Source organism: Patagioenas fasciata, chromosome 7 (assembly GCF_037038585.1).
Source record: "Patagioenas fasciata isolate bPatFas1 chromosome 7, bPatFas1.hap1, whole genome shotgun sequence".
Taxonomy (NCBI): Eukaryota; Metazoa; Chordata; class Aves; order Columbiformes; family Columbidae; genus Patagioenas; species Patagioenas fasciata.
In genome coordinates, this window is record NC_092526.1 from 10,543,692 (window position 1) to 10,566,133 (window position 22,442).

General features: G+C 40.0%; 2 protein-coding genes across 3 annotated transcripts in view; both read left to right on the top strand.

Moving 5' to 3' along the window:
• The window catches only part of PARP14 (poly(ADP-ribose) polymerase family member 14), a 42,355-nt gene extending 39,913 nt beyond the window's left edge, over positions 1 to 2,442 (top strand). For both annotated transcript variants that reach the window (XM_071810800.1, XM_065841394.2), the window contains exon 17: positions 1,250 to 2,442. In XM_071810800.1, the coding sequence (XP_071666901.1) occupies positions 1,250 to 1,539 (290 nt within the window). In that variant the 3' untranslated portion in view covers positions 1,540 to 2,442. The remainder of the gene's footprint in view (positions 1 to 1,249) is intronic.
• A 1,990-nt stretch (positions 2,443 to 4,432) lies between these two features.
• Positions 4,433 to 22,329, top strand: LMLN (leishmanolysin like peptidase). Its single transcript, XM_065840742.2, has 17 exons — positions 4,433 to 4,633; positions 4,904 to 5,001; positions 5,098 to 5,128; positions 5,631 to 5,713; positions 6,173 to 6,290; positions 7,144 to 7,322; positions 7,994 to 8,099; positions 8,348 to 8,442; positions 9,270 to 9,387; positions 10,670 to 10,777; positions 12,431 to 12,507; positions 13,133 to 13,243; positions 13,989 to 14,121; positions 14,682 to 14,841; positions 15,797 to 15,927; positions 16,643 to 16,853; positions 18,248 to 22,329. The coding sequence occupies exons 1-17, from the start codon at positions 4,463 to 4,465 to the stop codon at positions 18,340 to 18,342; spliced, it is 2,025 nt and encodes a 674-aa protein (XP_065696814.1). The 5' UTR covers positions 4,433 to 4,462; the 3' UTR covers positions 18,343 to 22,329.
• The last annotated feature ends 113 nt before the right edge of the window (positions 22,330 to 22,442 follow it).

The window sequence follows — 22,442 nt, forward strand, 5'->3', positions numbered from 1 at the left end:
GGGCAGGTAGCAAAGTCAAGATGCAGGTACTTCTCCTGTTGCCTCCAAAGATAAAGACAGCACAAGCAGCCAGAAGATCCCACACCCCTGCCATTTTTATGCACATAAAATCAGTTGAAATTAATGAATTAATTCTTCCCTTTTAATAGTTGTTAAGCACAACTATTACATATTTAGCAGAAAGACTTTCTGCATTAGTTCAGAGATTGTTTTGTCCAGTTCCTCTAGTACAGTCATGTTATGTTAATCATTTGGTAGCATTCAAAGATTAAATACAGGATCCAAAGAAGTGGAAGTGGGGCTGAACTGAGGCACCAGTTGCTCTTAGAGGTCCTGCAACTTTACTTCAAAAGTCCTTACTTTCTTTTCTTAATGTTTTCTTACTTAAGACACACTTGTACATGCCTAGGGCTGACTTAATCTTGAGAGAGACAGTCAACTTAACTCAGATTTAGTTGATACTTCAGTGTGGTCTGGATCTGAAAGTAGACATTTCTTTGTCTGGATCCTCTGGAAGTACTTACGCTGATATTTTCTTGAGGAAATGAAGCCCAACATACACAAAATATATCAGGCTGTGCACAAATAGAAATGGCAGCCACCATTTCTTTTTAAAAAGTGACTAGAGGAGATGTAGTTTTGCTTCCTTGCTCTTTGGTGGTACCAGGAGGTTGGATTTACCTGGGAAGCAAGAGCCCTAGACCCCCATGTGCTCTCTTTGCCTGCGAGGATTGACATCCACCTCTCATCTCAGCCACGATTTATGACAGGAATGGCTTCCCTTTGCTCAAACACCCAAAACATCCAAAGATCAGAGCAGACAGATAGGAAGGACCTGCCTGCCTTGAACAGCTTTCTAACAATGTCAGAAAAAAAAGCTCTGTCTCAGACAAAGATTTGCTCTAACTTGCTGTGAAGTGTAAATAGGAAACTGTAATGACAATGATTTAGTCATTTTAAGTTGAAGAGGTTCTGCAGATTTGCAATTTGATGGATTGCAGGCTAAACAATGGAGAGAGGAACCCTTTTCGCTGTAGGAAAGGGCAGTCAAAACCTGGGTGTCGATACTTAACCAACATCTAAGTGGATTCGTATTTGATTCTGATAGAAAGGACTATTACTCGAATTTGCTGTTTAAACTCTAACCAAATCTATAATTTCTGCAGAGTAAAAAATAAAGGGGAGCTTTAGAGATTCTTATGGGAAAAAGAACACTAACTATATTTGCAAATGTTGTTTTTCCAAACAGCTGCGAACTTTGGAAATGGAACCTACTTTGCTGTTGATGCATGTTATTCTGCTCAGGATATTTATTCCAAACCGGACACGAATGACAGAAGATACATGTACTTGGCCCGGGTCCTCACCGGGCAGTACTGTGCTGGGAGCAAAGGACTAATCATGCCCCCATCAAAAAACCCAGCAGATCCTACAGACCGCTATGACAGCGTGGTTGATGATGTGAATAATCCAACAATGTTTGTCGTATTTAATGACCATGAGGCATATCCTGAGTACCTTATTACTTTCAAAAAATAGAATATTCTTACTAGTTGGGGTAATTTCAGTGCCTTTTACATGTGGGAATTAACGGGGCACTTTCTGATCCTTGTTTGCATCTAGGCGTCTTAAACAAAGTGGTTATTTGTCTATGTTTTTATATATGTCTTGAAATTATCAACACAGTGAGGCCAGGATAAGAAAATATTACGATTCTATGACTCTATATCAATATTCACATTTTAAATTTAGTTATTGAGAGATGTAGGCAAGAACTGTGAGAACAGCCCCGATCTCTTCCTACGCAAGGTCAGTGCATCTATGGATGTTCCTGTTTCCAGTATTCACCATAAAGCCCCAAGTGGCTGGCTGCCTGTGAGGACTTATTTAAAATACACCATGTTGGGAGAATAACTTCACTCACCAACAGAGTTTTCAGTCATTCTCAGACATCCACTCATCCTCGTTGGTGTTAAGAGTCCTGAAGAAAAAAAATCCAGTATTGAACCTACACTTTGCATTCATTGTTGAACTCCCCCTTATTCTGTTGTGGCATACTTTGTTATTCCCTAGGTATATAAACCTATATTCGTACCCATTTCTTAGGGGAATTCTCCATGGTCCCTCACATTGTATACGTGCAACTTCCACGTACAAAGTCTTTGCTTCAGTTTTTAAGACAGTAAAGAGGGACTTTTAATTTCTTCTGTCCAGCACCAAAACATTAATCCTTCTGTAGAATTAGCAATTTGCAGAGAGAAATTTACAAGAGTATAACTCAGTTACCATGCTTCAACCATTTTAAATTTTTTAAAGTTCTGTAAAGCAAGAAGATAATGGCATTTGTACATCTTTGCAAGCTGTACACTTAAATACAGTGATAATCTTACAACTGCCAATCAAAAGCCATATACATCGCTTTAATAAAAGTATTTTCAAGCAGCTGTTGCATTACTGAGTCGTTCTTTTCACAAAGGAGCGCACTTCAGTAGAAGTGTTGCTTTACCTTTGAATATCTTTATGTTACAGTGATGCTACAACTAGTGAGAAGCTGAGAAGGCTTAGAAGACAAAATTGTTTTCTTGTATTGTTTGAGTGACAGATTTGTGCATACAGACTCCAGCTGAAATTATTCTGCCTTAGTGCAAAGGAGACCCATGCTGCAAATAGCTGCTGGGATGTCTTAAAACCCGCTGGAATGTTCTTGTTGCCTGCAAAGGGGAAAAGTGCTTACAGTATCTGTAGGTGGCAGGTGGCAACATAAATAAATTCTGCTCTTCACAGCAGAGGCCCATGCAACACTATCGATGAATGTCCTGCGTGAATTCCTATTTAAAGCAAAACTGAGTTTAACCTACTCCTGTTTTAATAGACATTTGCTCCCTGTGGAAAGGTGAGGAAGCTTTTCTCCCTTCTCTGCTTTTTTAGGTGCTTTTCTATATTGTGGAAATGCGGCACTAGCCAGAACCACTGGGTTTAACTGGCAGCACAAGGCACCCACCGGCTTCTCCCGCTGCGGTCCCCGAGCTGCCGAGGGAGCTGGGTCACATCACTTCCCATGTGTGTGGCCCTCATCTCATTATCAGTGAGTACCTTGGAAATCAGCAGGAGCTGCAAGATGAAGCACTACAAAACCACAATTTTTATCCTCAGTGGTGGTGGTAGTAGAAGTTTCTTTACTAGTTTCTGTACCAGAAACTCGGGGACGCTCTGTGGTATAATGTTTGTGGGCTGAGAGGCTGGAAAAAAAGCTGTTGCATATGAAAAATGAAATCTTGACCCTGAACTCAAGCTCTGGGCTGGTCTGGCTGAAGGAGAACTTTTGCTTTCAGACTGTAGGATTTCACACTCACAGCTGGCAGCAAACTCCTCAAGGCGCAGGACTGTCTGGGGAGAGGGAAGTGGGTCCTGGCAGGGGAATGAGGGACCTGGCTGAGCTGGGGAGCTGGCACCCCAACCCAAAACTGGCTTTCATAGTGGCAAGGCAACCCAAGTGCTGTGGGGGGGCACTGAATCACATGTGGCTCCCCACTGCACTGCATGATTGTAACTGGATTGCACTGCACTGCACTGCACAGCACTGCATCACGCCATGCTGCGCCTAAACTGGGTTACACCACACAGCACTGCACGTGCTGCATCACAAAACTACAGAATGTTAGAGATTGGAAGGGTCCTTTAAAGCTCATCCAGTCCAATCCCCCCGCCGGAGCAGGAACACCCAGATGAGGTTACACAGGAAGGTGTCCAGGCGGGTTTGAATGTCTCCAGAGAAGGAGACTCCACAACCTCCCTGGGGCAGCCTGTTCCAGTGCTCTGTCACTCTCACTGAGAAGAAGTTTCCTCTCAAATTTAAATGAAACATCCTGTGTTCCAATTTGTTCCCATTGTCCCTTGTCCTATCATTGGTTGTCACAGAGAAGAGCCTGGCTCCATCCTCCTGACACTCACCCTTTACATATTTATAAACATTAATGAGGTTGACCCTCAGTCTGCTCTTCTCCAAGCTAAAGACACCCAGCACCCCACGCTGTCCCCCACTGCACTCCACTGCCCAGCACTGCATGCACTGCATGGCTGCAGACGCACCCACCACGCAGCTGCCCCACACCACTGTGCAGACGGCTCAACTGTGCAGCACTGCGTTGCCCCTGCAAACGCTGCGTTACGCTGCGTTGCTGCCCTGCAAAATGCTGCACTGCATGGCGTTGCGTTGCATTGCATTGCACAGCATTGCACGGCGTTGCGCTGTATTGCATCGCGTCGCACCGCTCTGCACCGCGCGCTATTGCCGCCCCGTCACCTTCAGCTCACCTCCTCACCCCCCCTCCCCCTCCGTGAACCACAACCAATCGGAAGCGCCCGTTGCCTCCGCCCCACCCTCTCTCGCGCTCCCCGCTCGGCTATTGGCGGGAGCCGCCACAATCGGCGCTGCCTCCATGGCGACGCGGCGCAGGGCAAGATGGCCGCCGAGCCGGGCGGCGGGCGCCCCTGGGTTCGCCGCCGGAACCGGCCGCTGCTGGCCGCTGTCGCCGCCGTGCTGCTCCTGGGCTGCGGCCGTTACGCCGCCCTGTCTTCCTTCTCTTCCTCCACTCTCTCGTCCTGTCGTCACCGTGTGCCCAGCGGCGAGGAGGTGGGGGGGCGGCAGGGGCTCCTCCATGATTGGGTCCGGTCCCTCAGGGCTGCCCCGGGCCGAGCTGTGCGGGGTCTGGCCCGTGTCGCCGATACCGAGTGCGGGGTGGTGTGTGGCTGAGCGGTGTGTGAGGGGAGCGGCGGGAAGGGGCTTCGCTGGAAAACGGACAGAAAGAGGCTCTGGGGGGTGAGGAGCGGAGGGCCCGGGGGCGCCGGTCGGTGTGTGTGCCCGGAGCTGCCTCAGCCAGCGGCCCCTTCCCCTCCCCGCCAGGTTGTCTATCAGGTTCCTCTGAAGGAAAATCACGTCTTGAAGAGGAATGTGGATCAGCAGCTGAGGATTAAGATTGTATACGACGGAAGCGTCGAGGAGTGAGTATAATGTTGTGGCAACTTTTTTTGTTCTCCATGACTGAGATTGGAAATGCTATTAATGAAAGCTTTTTTGTTTTGTTTTTTTAAATATAGTTTGCTACCTGAGAAAAGACACCTCATAAAGGTATGTCATATTTGCTCCTCCTTTTTGCTGGTTCATATTTTATTACATGGGTGAAGTTAAATTTAAGGCCAATTTAGTGAAAGGCTCTGAATACGAGCAATTTCATATCCTCTAGCTGGGAAAACCAAGGCTTTGTCTGCAGGTTATGGCTCCATTGCAAGTACTACCAGTGGTCTGTTGAATGTTGTTTGGCAGGTGTTTGTTGTATCTCTATGTGCAAAGGTTTTGGTGAGCAATATGTATGTAGTCTCCTGGAAGCTGTACATTCAAATTAATACTCTCAGCCTTCTAATTTTGTTATTCTAATAACAGAATGTGGACGTACTGAAACAAAATATTTCCTAATTTATTGATAACAATTGGACTTCTTATGAAGTCTGGATTTTTCTTATTCTGCTATACCCCAACATCCATCAAGTTTCATGTAATTTCACAGTTAATGCTTTTCAGGTGAGCTTTGTCTGCACTGCTACTGGGTGACTTTTATTTTTGCTCTATTCAGAACAAACTCTTCCCACAAGCTATATCGTATCTGGAGAAGACATTTCAAGTGCGCAAATCCACGGGTACTATATTACTAAGCAGGTATGTGAAAATTTGTTGAAAATCACATGCTCGGTTTGATATTTTACATTGCATTGTAAAGCCTTTTAAATCAGAATAGAATAAGCGTGTAAGAAATGCCCTCCTTGGTCAGACTAGTGATCCATCTGACCCAGTGGTGGTAACAGGTGCTATTTAGGGAGAATACAGAAAACTGCCAACCTTCCACAATCAACATTACACTTGTTATATCAGAGATTTTAGAGTGCACATGCTGCCTGTTTCATTTTACATGTGCCCCCATTTATGAACCTGTTCTTAATCTCTCTTTGAACCCGCGGATACTCCACTAACAACTGGAAGCCTTGTGTCTTCCAGAGCAGGGTAAATAAGATTTGTCATAATGGAAGTTACATTAAATATCTGTATTACTGTAAGAGTGTTCTACAGTTTCTTTTTAATGATAAAACAGTGCTGACTGTCTTTCATGTTGGATTGAAGGCAGTGTGCAACAAATCAATATTTGAGGAGGAAAGCTGACCCTCACAGATACTGCCGAGGAGCCTGTGCAGACCATACAAGATGTGGGCCCGTTATAGTTCCTGAGGAGCACCTCCAGGTGAGCTAAGCCGTCCAAGTGCTTCTTAACCTTTGAAATATTAGTGTTTGTGGAAATAAATAAAAAAGTTGATATCACTAACTGTGCGTAAGTGACTTTTTTGCGGGTGATCACTGAGTCTGAGTGCCAGAATAGAACATCTTGAGTTGGTGGGAGCTTCTTTAGTTTGTGCTGATGAACCAAAAGTCCAGTAAAACTGCCCTGTTTATTGTTCTCTAAGCCTGTGTTATAAGGAATTGAACAGGGGAGATGAGATTGGAAGCTTGTTATATTGCTACTAGTCACTTCATTATTCACCATGATCAATGAGTCAGATTTTCACAGCACTAATAATAAGTTTTTGGGGTTTTTTTGGACACCTTACTGGAGGTTATCCACTGAACCAGCGGCACGGTGTAGAAAATTCTTCTAACTTGATTTCTTGCATGAATTTTTTGATTCAACTACAGTATGTGATCAGTAGATTTCTTTCTCTTAGCTTGAAGTTTCAACTACTGTATTAAAAATGTATCAGATTACATGTGAAATGCAATTGCTGCTTGTGTGAGGCATTTTTTTTTTTAATTTGTAGGAAATAAAGGGTGGTAATTTTGGGATATCTAGCTTGGCAGGCCCTTTTTTTTTTCTTTTTTTCCGAAGCTGCCACCTTTCTGGTGTCTATTACATCAAAAAAGCTAGTCATTTGAAAATTATTCCTTGGATCTGGTTTTGTTTTCCGTCTTCATAGGGAGTTTTCTTATCTTCCACTGTTTTATAATGGGATTTATTCTTGCCTTCAAGCCAACTGAATTTTGTTATGCGACATTTCCGTTGTAGCTATTGCATTTAATTGTTCCATTTGAATATGTCAAAGCAATGCAGAGTGTACGATAAGAACGAATGGCACTGGGGACCCACTGGCTTACCTGAGCAAGAAGGGGTTCGAGATGCTGACTTTGTACTTTACGTTAGTGCTCTCACTACTGAACGGTGTGGCCATGAAAATATCATTGCCTATGCAGCCTACTGTCAACTGGAAGCTGAAATGGACAGGCAAGTATTCGTTCTGGTACAAACTCTTTTTTTTAAACTAAACTTTTGAGTTTTTTAATTGCTTAGATATGGAGCTTGTTTGCCTGTCTTGTATAGTATAGCAAAGTGGAAGTCATTGTTGGAATCAGCAAGCACTCTACTTAAGTAAAACCACAAACCAATCAAATAGTGCTTAACTTGCAAAGCTGAGGCACTTAAGTCAAAGCTGATCTTCCACTGGTATTGCCTAAACTTTGTCTTGAGATCCTGCTTCTGTTGAAGCGAATGTTGTACTTTCACAAATTTAAAGGAGGTTGCAAATGAGCCCTACTTAATGTGGCTTTTGTTTCTAGTTTGGTTGTAGTTGTTGTAACAGACACTTTGTACCTCTATAGTCTTACCTGAAACTCAGATCTCCTGTGCTGTTGTCAGTGACACCTGGGCAGAACACTGAATATAGACGCTGATCCCATCCCTCCCAGTTCAACAGTAAACTAGCCACTGTATTGCTAATAGACAGTTTGTTGATGACTGAGGAAGTAGTTTGGAAGGACTTATTTTTATATTAGCCTCCATTTTCTTTCAAATATTGTGCCTCTTCAAGTGAATATGATTTGAATATCCTAGTATTTTACTGGAAAAAATTTATTTTAAAATTTATTTTAAAATTTTATTTTAAAACTGTCTTCTAGGCCAATAGCAGGATATGCTAACTTGTGTCCAAATATGATTTCAACACAAGCTCAGGAATTTGTCGGCATGTTATCTACAGTGAAACATGAGATTATCCATGCACTGGTAAGGGTTGATGTCATGTGTTTCCCTGAAATTTGTGCCTGCTTCCTCACACACCTCTAGCTTGTTGCAAGAGAAGGGTGTTTGGTGGAGGAAAGCTCTTGCTTTGCCTCCTTCAATTTGTGTGTTGATCACCTTGAAGTGCAGTATTTCCAGTGCATCTGCTGCGGGAGCGACAGCTTGCATGGCATTTGACTTTGTATGTGAATACCTCACCAAAGGTTTCCATGTGCTTGGTTTTTAACCTGAAGGGTTTCTCTGCTGGACTCTTTGCATTTTATCGTGATGATGATGGAAAACCTTTGACAACGAGATATGCAGATGGATTCCCTCCTTTCAATGAAAGGTATTTTATTTTTTTGTACCTCTTGGTGCTCCCATTGGAGGATGTTTTCGCGTTCCCTTTTTAGGATGTATTTTTACCAGTTGAAAAAATCCAACTCGATTCCATTATTAGAATGCTTTACCCTTTTTATGTTCAAACATTGGTGTGTAGTTTTCTGTAATCTTTCTTTACATTGGCATTAAGTGCTTATCCACATATATTACAAACTAAGGCAGGATTTAATTTATCAGGAGGCTTCAAGTTAAGCATTAAATTGATTAAATTCTGATGCTTTCTGAATGCCTTACTAAATCAAGACTTTTATGTTCTGTATTCTGTCTAATGTCAGTGCAGTTCATTTTTTTAAGACATGCGAGTTTTATAGTTACGCAGAACTGACTGTGTGCAGTCTGGTGTGTGATTTTTCTGACTTAGTGGATGAACAGTTTGAAATTTTTTTTTAAATTTCATTTATTTGATATTGTAGAAATGTTCTAGGGATTTTCTGGAGGTAGAAGGGCAGGGAGCTTTTGGACTTGTTCACCTTCCATCTTATAGTAGGAATGTTGAGGATTTTTGTTTCATTTCTTACACTTTTGGTAACTGTAGAAAATACGTCTTGAGCCTACAGACATCTTTTTAATAATCTTACTTTGGCTTATTAAATCGGTTGTGCATGTAAAGGATGCAAATCTTATGGAGGAGAAATGTTGCATGTTATTATACGTCCTCAGAAAGCATGAGGAAGTATGGGGATTGTTCATTATTCTGTTTCTTACAGAGAGAAATATTTGCACAGTAGCATGTATTTTTGGGAAAGATTTGTAACCAAAACGTTCTTCTTACAGTCTCGGTTTGTATCAGTGGAGCAATAAAGTCGTTCATAAAGCAGTGAGGTTATGGGATGTGCGTGGTGGCAAAATGCTGCGTCATGCTGTGTATCTTCTGGTAACACCTCGTGTAGTTGTAAGTGTGCCTAACTTAAACTTTTATGCTTTGTATGCCAAGGTTAGCATCACATTCTCGAGTCATAAATATTTCTTATTCTTTAAGAAGTAATAACCTAATATTGAATACCCTTTTCATTAAAGTATGGCTCAAAGACTGTGTGATTAAAATGGTATTGTTAGTTGAGAGGGTGTATCCAAAGTAAAGTGGAAAGCAGTTGACAGAGACAGTATGAAATAAATAAATTGACATTGTAAGAGGCAATAAAGGGACTGGGAAGTAAATTATAAAAGGTTAAGCAGTGTTGATATTGAATAGATTCCTTAATTCTACTCTTTAGAAGTTTTCCTACAGACTTAGACACCTAGTACTCCTGTTGCCTTAGCAGATTGTGTCATCACTGCTTCTATAATTTATAAATTCATCCTATTTTCTACTTTTGTCTTCGAAAGGGTTGGTTTAATCTTTTTCTAAATTTTATAGATTACAAAATAATGCAGTTAGTACTTTGTCATGTTTAAAAATAAATTCCTCAAGTATTCTTGGAAAACTTTCTTGCTTCCCCATGTCCCCAGCAGAACATATGCCTAAGTGTAATAAATTGGTATTGAAGAGAAGTTACAGTGTTAATCATATTTGGCCACAAATAATCTCTTTATTATTTTAAATCTTGGTTTAATGACCCCTGTTTCAAAAACTGGCCATGCTGGTCCATCTGTTCAGAGCATTAAAGGTGTTCCTGGGTTGTACCACACTGGCAAAGTCTGGGCTGCTGGCCGTAAGACCACAGCAGTGTTGTGATGCCTCTTGAGATTTTCAGTTATTTTATAGAAAACACTTCCCTGTACAAAACTAGTTGACACATGAACTTCCTAATAGAAAAGTGTCTTTATTTTTTTTTTTTTGCTCCGAAGTGTTTGACGGAAGCAGGATTGCAATGTTTCTACATCTTTGTGGTTTGGTTTTTTGTTTGTTGTTTTTGTTGTTTTTTTTTTTTTTTTTGTGTATGGTATTTGATGTATCCGTGCTATTCTCAGCTAATTCTGTTGCTGTTTTATTCTTGTAAACTTCCATCGTTGATTTCCAGAGCGTAAGTAGACAGATTGTCATGCTTGGTGTTAGGGTACTTGCTGGCTTACTCAGCGGCAGAGTGGGAGAAGTGTTTTACACTTGGAGGAAAACAAGACGGTAGAAAATTAAATGCTGGAAGACTTTTAAAAGATCATTCTAGATGATTAGGAGTGCATACGAGTATCTGTCTCAATATTTGAAGAGTTGTGTTGAAATGTTTTCTTTCTAGGAAGAAGCTCGAAAACATTTTAATTGTCCTATTCTAGAGGGAATGGAGCTTGAAAATCAGGGTGGAATGGGTACTGAGCTCAATCACTGGGAGAAGAGATTGTTGGAGGTTAGTGCTGATACAGGGAACAGGGGGGATGTGGGAATGTCTGCTTCCCCACCTTTATTTTTAGATTTATGGTGGTACCTACTGGAGCCTTGAAAATGCAGGTGTATGAAACCTCACTGAAATATATCACAAAGAATACTAAACTACAAATACCTAGATGTCCAATTTCACTTTTTACTTTATTGCCAAGTCTCAGAGTATGAGTCTGGGATAAGCTGATTACTAAAAAACGAAATGTCTCTTACTTTTGTCTGCTGTTGACCCTTTTGAGAAGGTGTGCTCCCTTTATAGGGGAAAGGGGGTGTTCCTTTGAGTCAATTCAACTTTGTTACCCTCTGCCTCTTATACATCAAATATTTGATCATTCTGTCTGTTCATTATCTTTGTATTCATTCATGTGCCCTGGGGTTAGCTTTATGCTGTCTCTGCTCCAGAACCTCATCTGATTGAGGAAACACTTGTTTCCCTCCTGAGATTTAATCTTATTTTTATTTATGAGTTTGCATTGTGTGGTATTTTTGGCAGAGATACACTTACTAGTTATTGTATGCAGTGATGTAGACAAGAAGGGAAATGCTTCAGGACAGATCTTTTTGTGGAAGTGATCTTGAAAAATGCGTATTTCTCAAGACCAAAGTTATTAGCTTTTCCTGCCTTTCAGTAACCTTTGGTATGGAGCAGTAGTTTAAAGCCAACTGGAAAGACTGCCATTAGAATGAGGATAATGTAAGGACTGAATAGGATTAGCAAAAAGGAGATAATTACTAGTCTGCTTTACACCTTTTCAGAGAAAGTTTTTATCTGGAAAATAACATGTATAGTTTGGTTTTGGTCTTGATCCAACTCTCATTAAATGCTGTAGTGACAGCAGATCTGGTGCTGTTAACTGCTCCTAACCACACTAGAGGAGGGGCAAGGCTGGAAAACTACATGTTTTGAAGAAATACTAGAAATTAGATGAACTTCAGTAACAGAAATCCCAGAGTTGTGTAATTAAGGGTGAGTGACTTTTGCTGTAAGCCTGAAGTTTATCAGATGGAAATGACAGCAGGGAAAAGACACGAGTGCTACCATTACCAGTTATAAGATGATTAGGAAACTCCAAGGTGGCTGGAGTTGCTCTTTGAGAATGATGTGAACTTGCATATTTTTAAATGAGATGGAAAATTCCACTGCCACACTAATAAAGCTTCCTTTGCAGTGCTGTGTTCATTTAGTCCTGTGTCCTGTGTACCTTGCTCCTGAAAAGAACTGCTAGAAATTCCAGGGAAATTAGAAAAATCTGTGTGGCACAAAATTAAGCAAGCTTGGCTTTTATCTTATCAAAAGGACACAGAAAAGAGGGTGTGATGGCTACTGATAAATATGCTAGGAGAAGGAAGAAATTCATTTTAACTGAAGAAAAATGAGTACACGTTGTTCATGAATAAGATTTAGCTGGAATTTGGAATGAGGTTTCTGACTTCTGGAATTCTGAAGCTTTATAAGGTGGAGTGGGGAAGGGAGTTGCAGTTTTGATCTCTTCTAAGAATAAGGTTGGGGTTTGATTGTAAATAGTAAGAAAGGACTGGAAATGAAGTGCTTTTTCATTGAAAGCATTTTCTTACAATAATGATTTTCAGAGGCTTGCTAATAGTAACTGGTAACTTTCAGAATGAAGCAATGACTGGATCCCATACGCAGAATCGAGTCTTTTCCAGGATCACCTTAGCATTAATGGAAGACACAGGGTAAGAATTAATAAGAATGGAGGGGTTTGTTCATTTGTGTTTGGTTTTCATTGTACTTGCTTTTATTTGGATTTGATGCACTTGTGCTTATCTGTCTGCAACACAGTGGATAATTGACATAATTAGCATTACATTCGCCAAGGTGTTATACCTAGTATGTTAATCTTTCTTCATGTATTTCAAAATCCATCTGTTCTTAATCTAGGCCTAAAAAACCCATACACTGCAATATATAGTGCTGTTCGTGATGTCTGTTTACTTATTGTAAGTGTTCTCTCAGTTGCATGCAGTACATTGTGATTATTTTTTCAGCTCTTGCAGATGGAAGGCTTATGTGGAGGAAAAGCAAAATTGTGTAAAATTTCATCTTTATATGTTGTTCCTTTGCAGATCATGATACATTGCTGTTGAACAAATGAGCAATGAAATTTTCTTTTAGTTTATTGCGACTTTAAAAATACTGAAGTTGTAATACATTTTGTCATAGTCAGAAATGGATACAGTTGCCCTTTTTCTTCATTGGAAGACCTTAAGGCATAATATGAAGTTCTCTGAACTGCTGCTTTATTAATCAGAACACTAATTTTTGAAGTAACTACATTCTTATTCCAAAATTCCTTTACAGCTGGTATAAAGCAAATTACAGCATGGCAGAGAAATTAGATTGGGGACGCAATAAAGGCTGTGACTTTGTAATGAAGAGCTGCAAATTCTGGATCGACCAAAAGAGGCAAAAGTAAGAATACAATCTTTGTGGAAAGTAAAGAGAAAACTTGGTGCTTGTTTAAATTTGTCCTTCGAATGCAACTCTGTGAAAGGAAATAGAGGTAGATACAGATTAACAAGGAATGGTGTCCTATGGACCTGCACCCAGGAAAGAGCCCACCAAATGTATTAAGAGCAAGAGCATCCCACCCAAGAAATATAGAGCCAAACATCTTGGGGGTAGAATGCATTTACACTGTAAGAGAGCTATGCTTCAAAAGGAGGGAAGGGACTAAATCAAAAAGCGTTTGCTGTATTTCATCCCTTTTAATTTAAAATACAGCCTATATCATTTTGCATTAGTGGATTGTACTTAAAGCAGCAGGAGATGATAGCTGTGTTCAAAACAAAACCTTCCTTGTTTGTTACAGTGCTCATAAATTTCTAGGGCACAGCTGCACAGTGCACTTGTTTTGCTTGTGTGGTTTTATTGTTTAAAGTTTACAAAGCAATGTCTTTAAAACTAAATTGGTGAGTGCACTGTAACTTTGTTTGCTGGGTTGGTATTCTTTAAATTAGAAATGTCATAACCAGAAAAATAACAATAATTACCCTCCAGAAAAGCCACTGGTGCTTCTTTGTGTGATTGATCAAATGTGGGGGAGAGTGTGGAGTCTTGACAGATTGCTTACTTAAATTATGAAATGCAGTGAAAGTGCTCGAATGTGATTTTTATTCTTTTTTTTGTTTTTTTTTTTTTTTTTTTCCTTTTTGAGGAGGCAATTAATCAGTCCATACTGCGATACTTTGAGGAGTAATCCTTTGCATTTAACCTGCAGACAGGACCAAAGAGCAGTAGCAGTGTGCAACTTGCAGAAGTTTCCAAAACAGTTACCTCAGGAATACCAGGTATCATGGATCTTACTTTACCAAATAAGTAGTTGTTATTGTTCTTGTGCTTTGCAGCCAGGTGAGCATATTTCGTTGTATCTTGTGAAAATTTTGTGATCTTGTGAAAAATGTCGCTTAGTTTATTATAAGGAATCTGGAAAAAAGCCTAGCGATCTTAACAATAAGGATGCCGCTTGGCCATCTAACCAAGTATCAGATGGAGACGTTGTAGTAGGACAGAAATCCCTCAATGTTTTGAGGTATTCACACAATCTGTTTCCTTGTGTCACTGCACGCTAGGAAGTCTGTTCTGTTTCATTCCAGAGAGTGCTATGATTGCAAAGAGGCCGGGGGGGCAGGGGTGGGGAGTGATACATGCAAATGCAAATCTCACTGCTTTAAGTATTCCTAAATACTTCTGGCTCATCTGGTTCTTGGATATTGTTAAGCTGCTGTTAATAGCATTCCTGAGTAGTCATAGCTGATGTCCTTACAGCTGTAGTGATTGGTTCTATTTAAAAACCCAGTTGTATGTGTGTCTCTGTGCAGACTGCTTCACTACCTATTTTGTTTTGCAGTATTTTGACAATCTCAATGGAGTACCAGCAGAGGAATTGCCGTATTATGGTGGCTCAGTAGAAATTGCTGACTATTGTCCCTTTAGTCAAGAATTCAGTTGGCATTTAAGTGGTGAATTTCAACGCAGTTCAGACTGCAGAATCGTTGAAAACCAACCAGGTCAGTTTTCAAGACTTCAACATAGTATTTAAGAGATGACTTTTTAAATCTGAAGTGGATTTGCTATTTGTCCAAACTGATTGGATATGAAATTAGTTTTATGTAACTAGCTGTGTAAAAGCTGTGCTGGGGTGAGAAGCACAGCACAAGTACTGCATACACCTAGGAAGCAAAGACATGTAGCACAAGAATTGTATAAGAGCTGAACAGAAATTAACCCAGAATTATCCAAATATTTGACAAAGGGTGGGGTTTAGTTGGTTGTTTTCTGAGTTTCTGAATAATTCCACTTTCCACCTTTGTAGATGGTGTTTGTTTGTTTGGGGGTTTTGGGGTGATTTTTGGTGTGGTGTGGGTTGGTTGTTTGGGTTGTTTTGGTGTTTGTGGTGGTTTGGTTTTTGTTTTTCCTGTTCAAGACAAGGAGCTTTGCGAATTACCAGAACGTGGGCTTGTCTCCTAGGGTAGTGCATCAACTCAGTATTGCGGAGCTCCAGAATGCTGTAGGACAGTCCTAAAATTACATTCGGCCCTTTGAAGGCAACCGCGAGGCGGTTGTGGCCGCGGGTGAAGATGAGTCTGACACCCCTGCTACAGGATATTACCTGCCTGTTCCATTGTCTCGAAAACAACCAAATAAACACTGTCTGCCCTCAAGCCAGCCGTCACAGCTGGCACTCCCTGGGGGAAAACATAACCACATGCCTCTGATGGAAAGTGCTTTTTGTGTTTGGTTGGTTTGGTTTTGGTTTTGTTTAACCTTGGCTTCCTTCCCATTTTATATTCAAGACAGTATAGTTCCCAAATCAATAATGATTAATGGTCTGAAAGATTCAAAAACTGAAGCTTGAATTGCGTATGGAGATATTGACTAATGATAGCATATTAAGTTTATGTGGACTTTCTGTTCCTTTAGTAAGCTGCAGTTTCGTATATTCTTATATTCTTTCTGTGTTAGATCCTACCAAAAACTATGGTGCAGAAAAATACGGACCAAACTCTGTATGTCTTATTCAGAAATCTGCTTTTGTCATGGAACAGTGCAGGAGGAAACTCAGTTACCCTGACTGGGGTAGTGGATGTTACCAAGTAAGTATGTGCCGGGGTTTTATTTTATTCTCTTACAAAATAGCACTAAAGGGGAAAGTCAGTCATAAAATGTAAGCTAGAACTTTGCACCTGGACAATGTACATGATCTTCTCTGCCTTAAATTACTATATTATATGACATGCTTTGAAAAGAAATGCCTTCCACCCATAAGCCTGTTCTGTAGATCACACATCCAGTTAAGCGTGTGAACACTGGGATGGCTTGTGTGTTACTTTCAGGCTTGCCAGAGTTTTCATCTGTTCTACCCCGTGACACTTTCTTCACAACTCGGTAGGAATACTTATATTGGAATCTTCTAATGTTGAAACTTAATGTTAATTATTCAGTCTGATTTTTTTCGAAGGTGCAAAGCACTGTACACATCACTTATTTTCCATTGTCCTCCTTCTCCTCACACCAGTCCCACTAAAAGTGTCACTTCCAACAACAGCACAACTCAAAAACAGTAGTCAATAGCAGAAGCTGAATTTTACTTGATCTCAGTTGATGATCTACATGATTACACTTAAAGAGTACAGTCAGTGCTTTAAAGTATTCTTGAACCGAATCATTGCTCTGAGTGCAGTAGAATACTCACAGTTAATCTCTACTGTAATACCAACTGCTTACATATTTATTTGAAAGACCCTTCAAACCTCCAAACATATTTCTGATAATTCATAATACAGACTTGACTTTATTCTTTTATTTAAGGTTTCTTGTTCTCCACAAGGGCTGCACGTTTGGGTCAAGGACACCATGTACTTGTGCAGCCGCTCTGGTCAGGTGTTAACTGTGAGGATTCAGATGAACGGCTGGATACATGTTGGGAATCTGATTTGTCCAGCATGTTCGGACTTCTGTGACTCCTGTCCACCAGAGCGGGATCCGCCAGCTTCTAACGTAACAAGAGCTGCACCAATCGGTAGGTTGCCTTATTTGCTGAAGTGAAACTTAATATTAAGCATCTTGAAAACACTGAAGGTTTGTGTCAGCTCTGACTGTTGGGGAGCAGGAAAAGAGCCGTGGCCTGGCTGTTCGGAGATCCCAGGTGTAGGAGTTAAATGAAGATGGCAGAGGTGCCCTGCTTTTTGCTTTGCAGTTATGCTTTTGTTTCCAGGACCAGGATAGTGATGAACATAAGAGAAATATGTCTGAAACACAAGTGTCATGTCTCCTTCTTGTAGTTGTCCCAAAAATCTAGCTTTGGCCTAGTAACTTACCAGAAGATCTGATCTGTGTTTTGAAGGTTGTATCACTTTTACAACCTGCAAAATTTATCACCTTGGTGGGAAGTGAGTTCTTGCTTGTATAACTTCCCATTGATAGTGTTGTAATCCGTAACATGAAAGGTAAGTGTCAGTGTCAGGGAGGGAAAAACTTAAATCACTGGCTACCAGTTAATGCTCTGTCAAGAACAAACAGCTTTCTAAAAAACAGTTGATGAAGAGAACAATCTTTATAGTATTTTGTACTAGTGCCTCATTTTTAAGCCTTTAACTAATTCTTTAATTGTTGGATGTGCAGTTTTCAAGGGAAAAATAAACCTGTTTAGTTTACCTACACACTTGATTATTTTTTCCAAGTGGTGCACTGGGGTTTGTATGTACTGTTTCACAGTTTTGTTTTGTCTCAGAGATAGTGGTCTTTCAGTGGTTGGTGGAATGACTCCTGTAGGTTAGATTTTAGCATGAGAAAGCTGTAACTTGGGAGATTTGCATCTTCTAGCATCTATTTGAATACGTGCTTGGTGTTTCTCGTGTGTGTGTGCATATGTGTATAAAAAGGTTTTTATCTGTGCAAGTTTACGTGTGTGTCCCTGATTTTCTTAAGCCTCATGACTGCCATTACCTACCATACAGACGAACTCTCTGATTCATGTATTGAGTTTTCCCCATCCCTAATTTTTTTCTTCTCTCTTCAGCTTTGTGTTTTGTGGCTTGGGTTTTTATATGACTTGCAGCCATATGGATCAAAGGTATTCATAAAACAGGTTTTTTTGAGAGTCTGTGGTTTTGAAATGCTGCTTTTCCCTGGTCATACCATAAGAAACTTCCTGCTCTTTTCTTGCAATACAGATACATTTTTCTCATTTGTTTTCCTAATTGCTATTAGTGAAGGAATGCAGAAATGTATTTAATTATAAAGGGAATCATCATGTTACTTGGTTGGTTTGAATTCCTAGCCTTGAAAGCTAGAATAAATTAGTGCAGATTACTGCGAATGTGGTTTAGCTCTTTTTAGTGTTCTATTTGTTATTTCATGTTCTCTTGAAATATAAAATTTATAAGATTTATGGTGTTTTGTTTTTTATTTTAGATCTATGCTCCTGCTCGTCCAGCCTGGTTGTAACCCTTTGGCTATTGATGGCTAACTTAGTTCCCCTGCTAACGGGATTATTTCTCTGCGCATAGAGTTGAGCACGGGGCAAGATGATGTTCCGAGATGATGTACCGTCATGTTGCACTCCCTGTTGTGGAGCACCGAGTTTTGTCTCTGCAGGAGCAGTCTTCTGCTGAACCTCATCTCTCCTGGCAAGTATCGGTGCAGACAGGGAGGTACTGATGAAAGCAACCAGAGTTTGAGAGGAGGAAAATTTACCTTGTCATCTCAATAAGTGCCAGTATTTTCCTGAATTGCATTCTTTGATTTTTTTTGACACAGTAACAATATCCACTATGGCAACTGTGTTAGACTGCCTGGCAACTCGGTCAAGATTTGAAAGGAGACGTCTTCTGTAATGAAACTGAGGGTTGTTTTTTTGTTATGTCCTCTGTGTGACTTGGTAGCAAAGCATCCTCAAACCAGAAATATACCTCAGTGGTTTAGTCAAAAACCATGTAAAAATGAGTTGTCATCACTGCTAATAACCCAGGCCTAAACAGGTGTGGGAATTTTGTATTTATTTTGTCAATTCTTATGGTTTATGAGGGGAAGATATAATTTAATGGGATAGACCAGTGGTTGGCAGTTGTCTCCATAACTGGATTCTGCAGGCTTCTCAGAATTCATACTAGTTTGTGGTAGAGCATCTAATTCTTGGGTTTCACTTAAATCTTCCTACATGCACAAAGTGGAATTTCAGACTGGTAACCAAGACAACTGTATAGAAATCCTGCAAATGCATTGCAGTACTGACACACAGTTTGTAAAACTGGAACAGGATTTCTGATTATTTTTAATTTCATTAGTTTCTTAAATAATAGTATTATAATTTTTTTTAAATATTATGAACATAAATGCAGCTATTCTCACTTTTTGTTGAAGGGCAAACCAGTAGTGATGGCAGCTATAAGCTTACAGGACCATATTGAATTCTCTAGACCAAAAACTATATTGAATGTGTGAAGAAAAGTCTAATCTGTCTCTTTATTTTTTTTCCCCTCCACTACTCCTTGGACATATAAATACTGTGGATTATTTGATCGTTTGTAATAAGTTGAGAATTGGGCATTTTGAACCACATGAGGGCACACCTTGGCACAAAATTAATCACTTGGTAGACAAAATATATGAGAGGAAGAAAATGAGCAAAGTCTGTGTAGCTAAGGGTAGCTGCTCTATAGGACACTTGTGGGGATGTTTTTATTTGCTTCTGACTCTATAATGTCTTACAAGTATTCCTGTTTGGAGTAAAAGAAACTCTTACATGGTCCAGTCTGTCATCTGTCCTGCTAGGATAGTTTTTATTCTTGGACTAAGTGTTGAACTTGAGGGAGCAGATGTGCCCAGTACACTAAAAAAATGCAAATATAGGGAGAAAGATGATGTTACTCTGCTTCTTAAATGTGCTGTGATGTTAGAATTGTGTCTAGATTCCTTTCTAAAATGAAAGGTAGGGGATGGAAGGGGTACGGAGTAAAATTTATTTCACTACAATTAAACTTGTTTAATAATGGGACTTCCATTGTAATTGTAAGAAAATATTTGTGCCTACTGGACTTCTTTTATTTAAAGAAACTCTTGGGATGCTGCTGAGGTGGGTTAGCGGTGACCTAGAACAGTCTGGAGGTATCACAGGTGAGAGGGCACCTTGCACTGGGCTCGCTCCCCTTCTGACCTGCAGGTTAAGTTTGCTTTGAATTCTTCAAGGCCTAGGCTAGACTTAAATAGGCGTTTCTGAGAAGCAATACAGATTAGGAATCAAATGCTTTAAATGTGTACAAGTTTGAATTAAGAAACACTCAGATTAATAAGTGAACACTGATTATTTTAATATATGCACAATCAACAGTCGGTGCAAAATTGATTGCTTGAAAACATAAAGGTTTGCGAATACATCTTGGGTCCCAGAGGCTGATATTGTATTTTGTCTGTTGTGCAATAATACAGTTTAAATGGTATCACTCAACAACAATGCTTTTGATACTTGAAAAGAAATTATTGGTTATTTTTTCTTACTGTGAAATATTTGCACTGTCTGAACTTTCTGGTTGACTTTATAACTGTTAAACTTTTTTACTGGTGTTAATTTATTGTGCTTGGTATTTGATATGCTGGTCTCTAGTCTGTGTAAGTGTGAAATTTGTCATATTGAATATTTTTATCTTCTACACCGTTATCTTGAGGGCTTTTATTCTTTTATTCTCTCTTCCTGGGAAATAATTGGAAGATGGCTTAAGAAGTGGACACTTACCTACTTCTGAACTGTATGCGTTAATTAAAGACAGAGGCTGTAGCAGGTTGTACATACAGGGAAAAATCTGCCTGCCTGTCAGAGCGCTTGTGGTCAGATCCACCGGTACCTGCTGAGTAGCTGCATCAGCAAATCCACTGAAGTAAAACTATTACTGCCTTAATAATCTGAAATTTCAGTTGTAATTTCTTTGATGTGCAGCCCTTCCACCGGCTGGGAACTGCAGAACTGGACATGACTTTGGGGAGTCGGGGGTAAGGTGCTTCAGCCAGCAAAATCCAGCATGTTTTATCCCATCGGCGTGTTCGCAGCTGTAGCCGTGTTGGAACTGCCAAGAAGTCTGTAGAGTTCAATTTAAAGTGAGAATGAATTGGTGTCTGTCAAAAAGAATATTTGAGTAAACCTGACTACCTCAGTTCTGTTTGTCTTTGAGTTAAGCTTCTAGCTTACTGTGAACTTCCAGATCTTAAGATGTAGAAACATATCTCAGGTTTTTAAGAGCAAAATACAGTAGGAAGCGTAAGCCACTTTTGAGTGTAGAACACAGCTGAAATTGTAGCTTAAACCAATCAGTTATGTAGCCTTAAGTGTAGTTTCCCCAGTAAAAGTCAGTATTAGTTTTAGATAAATACAGGGTTTGTAGGCAGCTACTTTGGGTGTCCTGAATATATTGTGGCAAGTCCATCTTGCTGCATCTCTTACACACAAAAACTTTGAAATACAGCCCAAATAAGTCTTTGTGTTTTCACCAGGGTAGATGGGGCAGCAGGAGCCCTAGAAACAGGGCTAAGAGATAAATGAGTTGGCTTGTCTGCAGCAGAAATGTTTTCGGTATATCATGTCCACAGTTTTGATTTCTTAAAAACATTCCATATTTGCTTGTGGAAGCAAATGAGTCTTCTGGTCTTCTCTTACCCCAGTAGTTAGATCTGTAGCATTTCAGTTAGAAGTCAAGGCAAGTCATACTGCAGATACACATTTTTCTAGCGTTTTGGACAATTCCAAGGAGGAAGGATTGCTTTTGGTTGGAGAATGGAGCAAGTAAAATGACACTGAAAAGCAGACAATTCATTCCTCTTGAAATAAGTTAAGGTTAATTACCAAAAGAGAATTTTGACCCCCATTAATTGGCAGTCGGTCCAATGCAGCTCAGTCTTTCTGCTGAGCACTTGTAATTTAGGAAGACCGAGCAGCCATATCCACATTCCCTGATGGGGGCTGGTTGTGTTTGAAATCTTCCTGTCCTGCAAACCTTTCAGCCTGAGTATCTCTCTGTAGAGAGGGAGATGTGTGCCCGTCCTTCCCCGTGTTTCCTCGGAGTGATTTCCAGCCAGCTGAGCAGAGCAAGAGCTTTCCCTGCAAGATTGAACAAGCAGCTTTTGCCTGGCTGAATGCATCACTCTTCAGGGTTTGGGTCTGTTTCTGTATAAAATAATGTGATCTTACATTATCAGGCTTCCAAAAATAATGTGATTTTACACTACCAAACTTCCAAAGTGCAAACGTTGCCTTTTTAATGTGAAGCTTACCTTGGAGATAAAACAGCTGTTTTGAGAGAACTGGCTGACCTTGAACATGCATTTCTTATTTTAGTACAGAATGTAAATACAGAACAAACTATTTTACATAGATTTTTGACTGGGTTGAGATATAAGGGCTAATTTTTGTTATTTATGGAGTAAAAATTTACATATTTTACTGTGTAAAAAAGAGTATGTCATACAAAAGAAAAAATTATGTCAATAAAATGTCTGTAGAAAACTGAGTCTTCTTGTCCTTTTCATTGAGCACTGACAATTATTAACTGCAAGACAAAGTGCAATAAAGGACCATTACAACAGTGGTTTATTTTGTGAGAATTCTGAAAAATGCAATTAC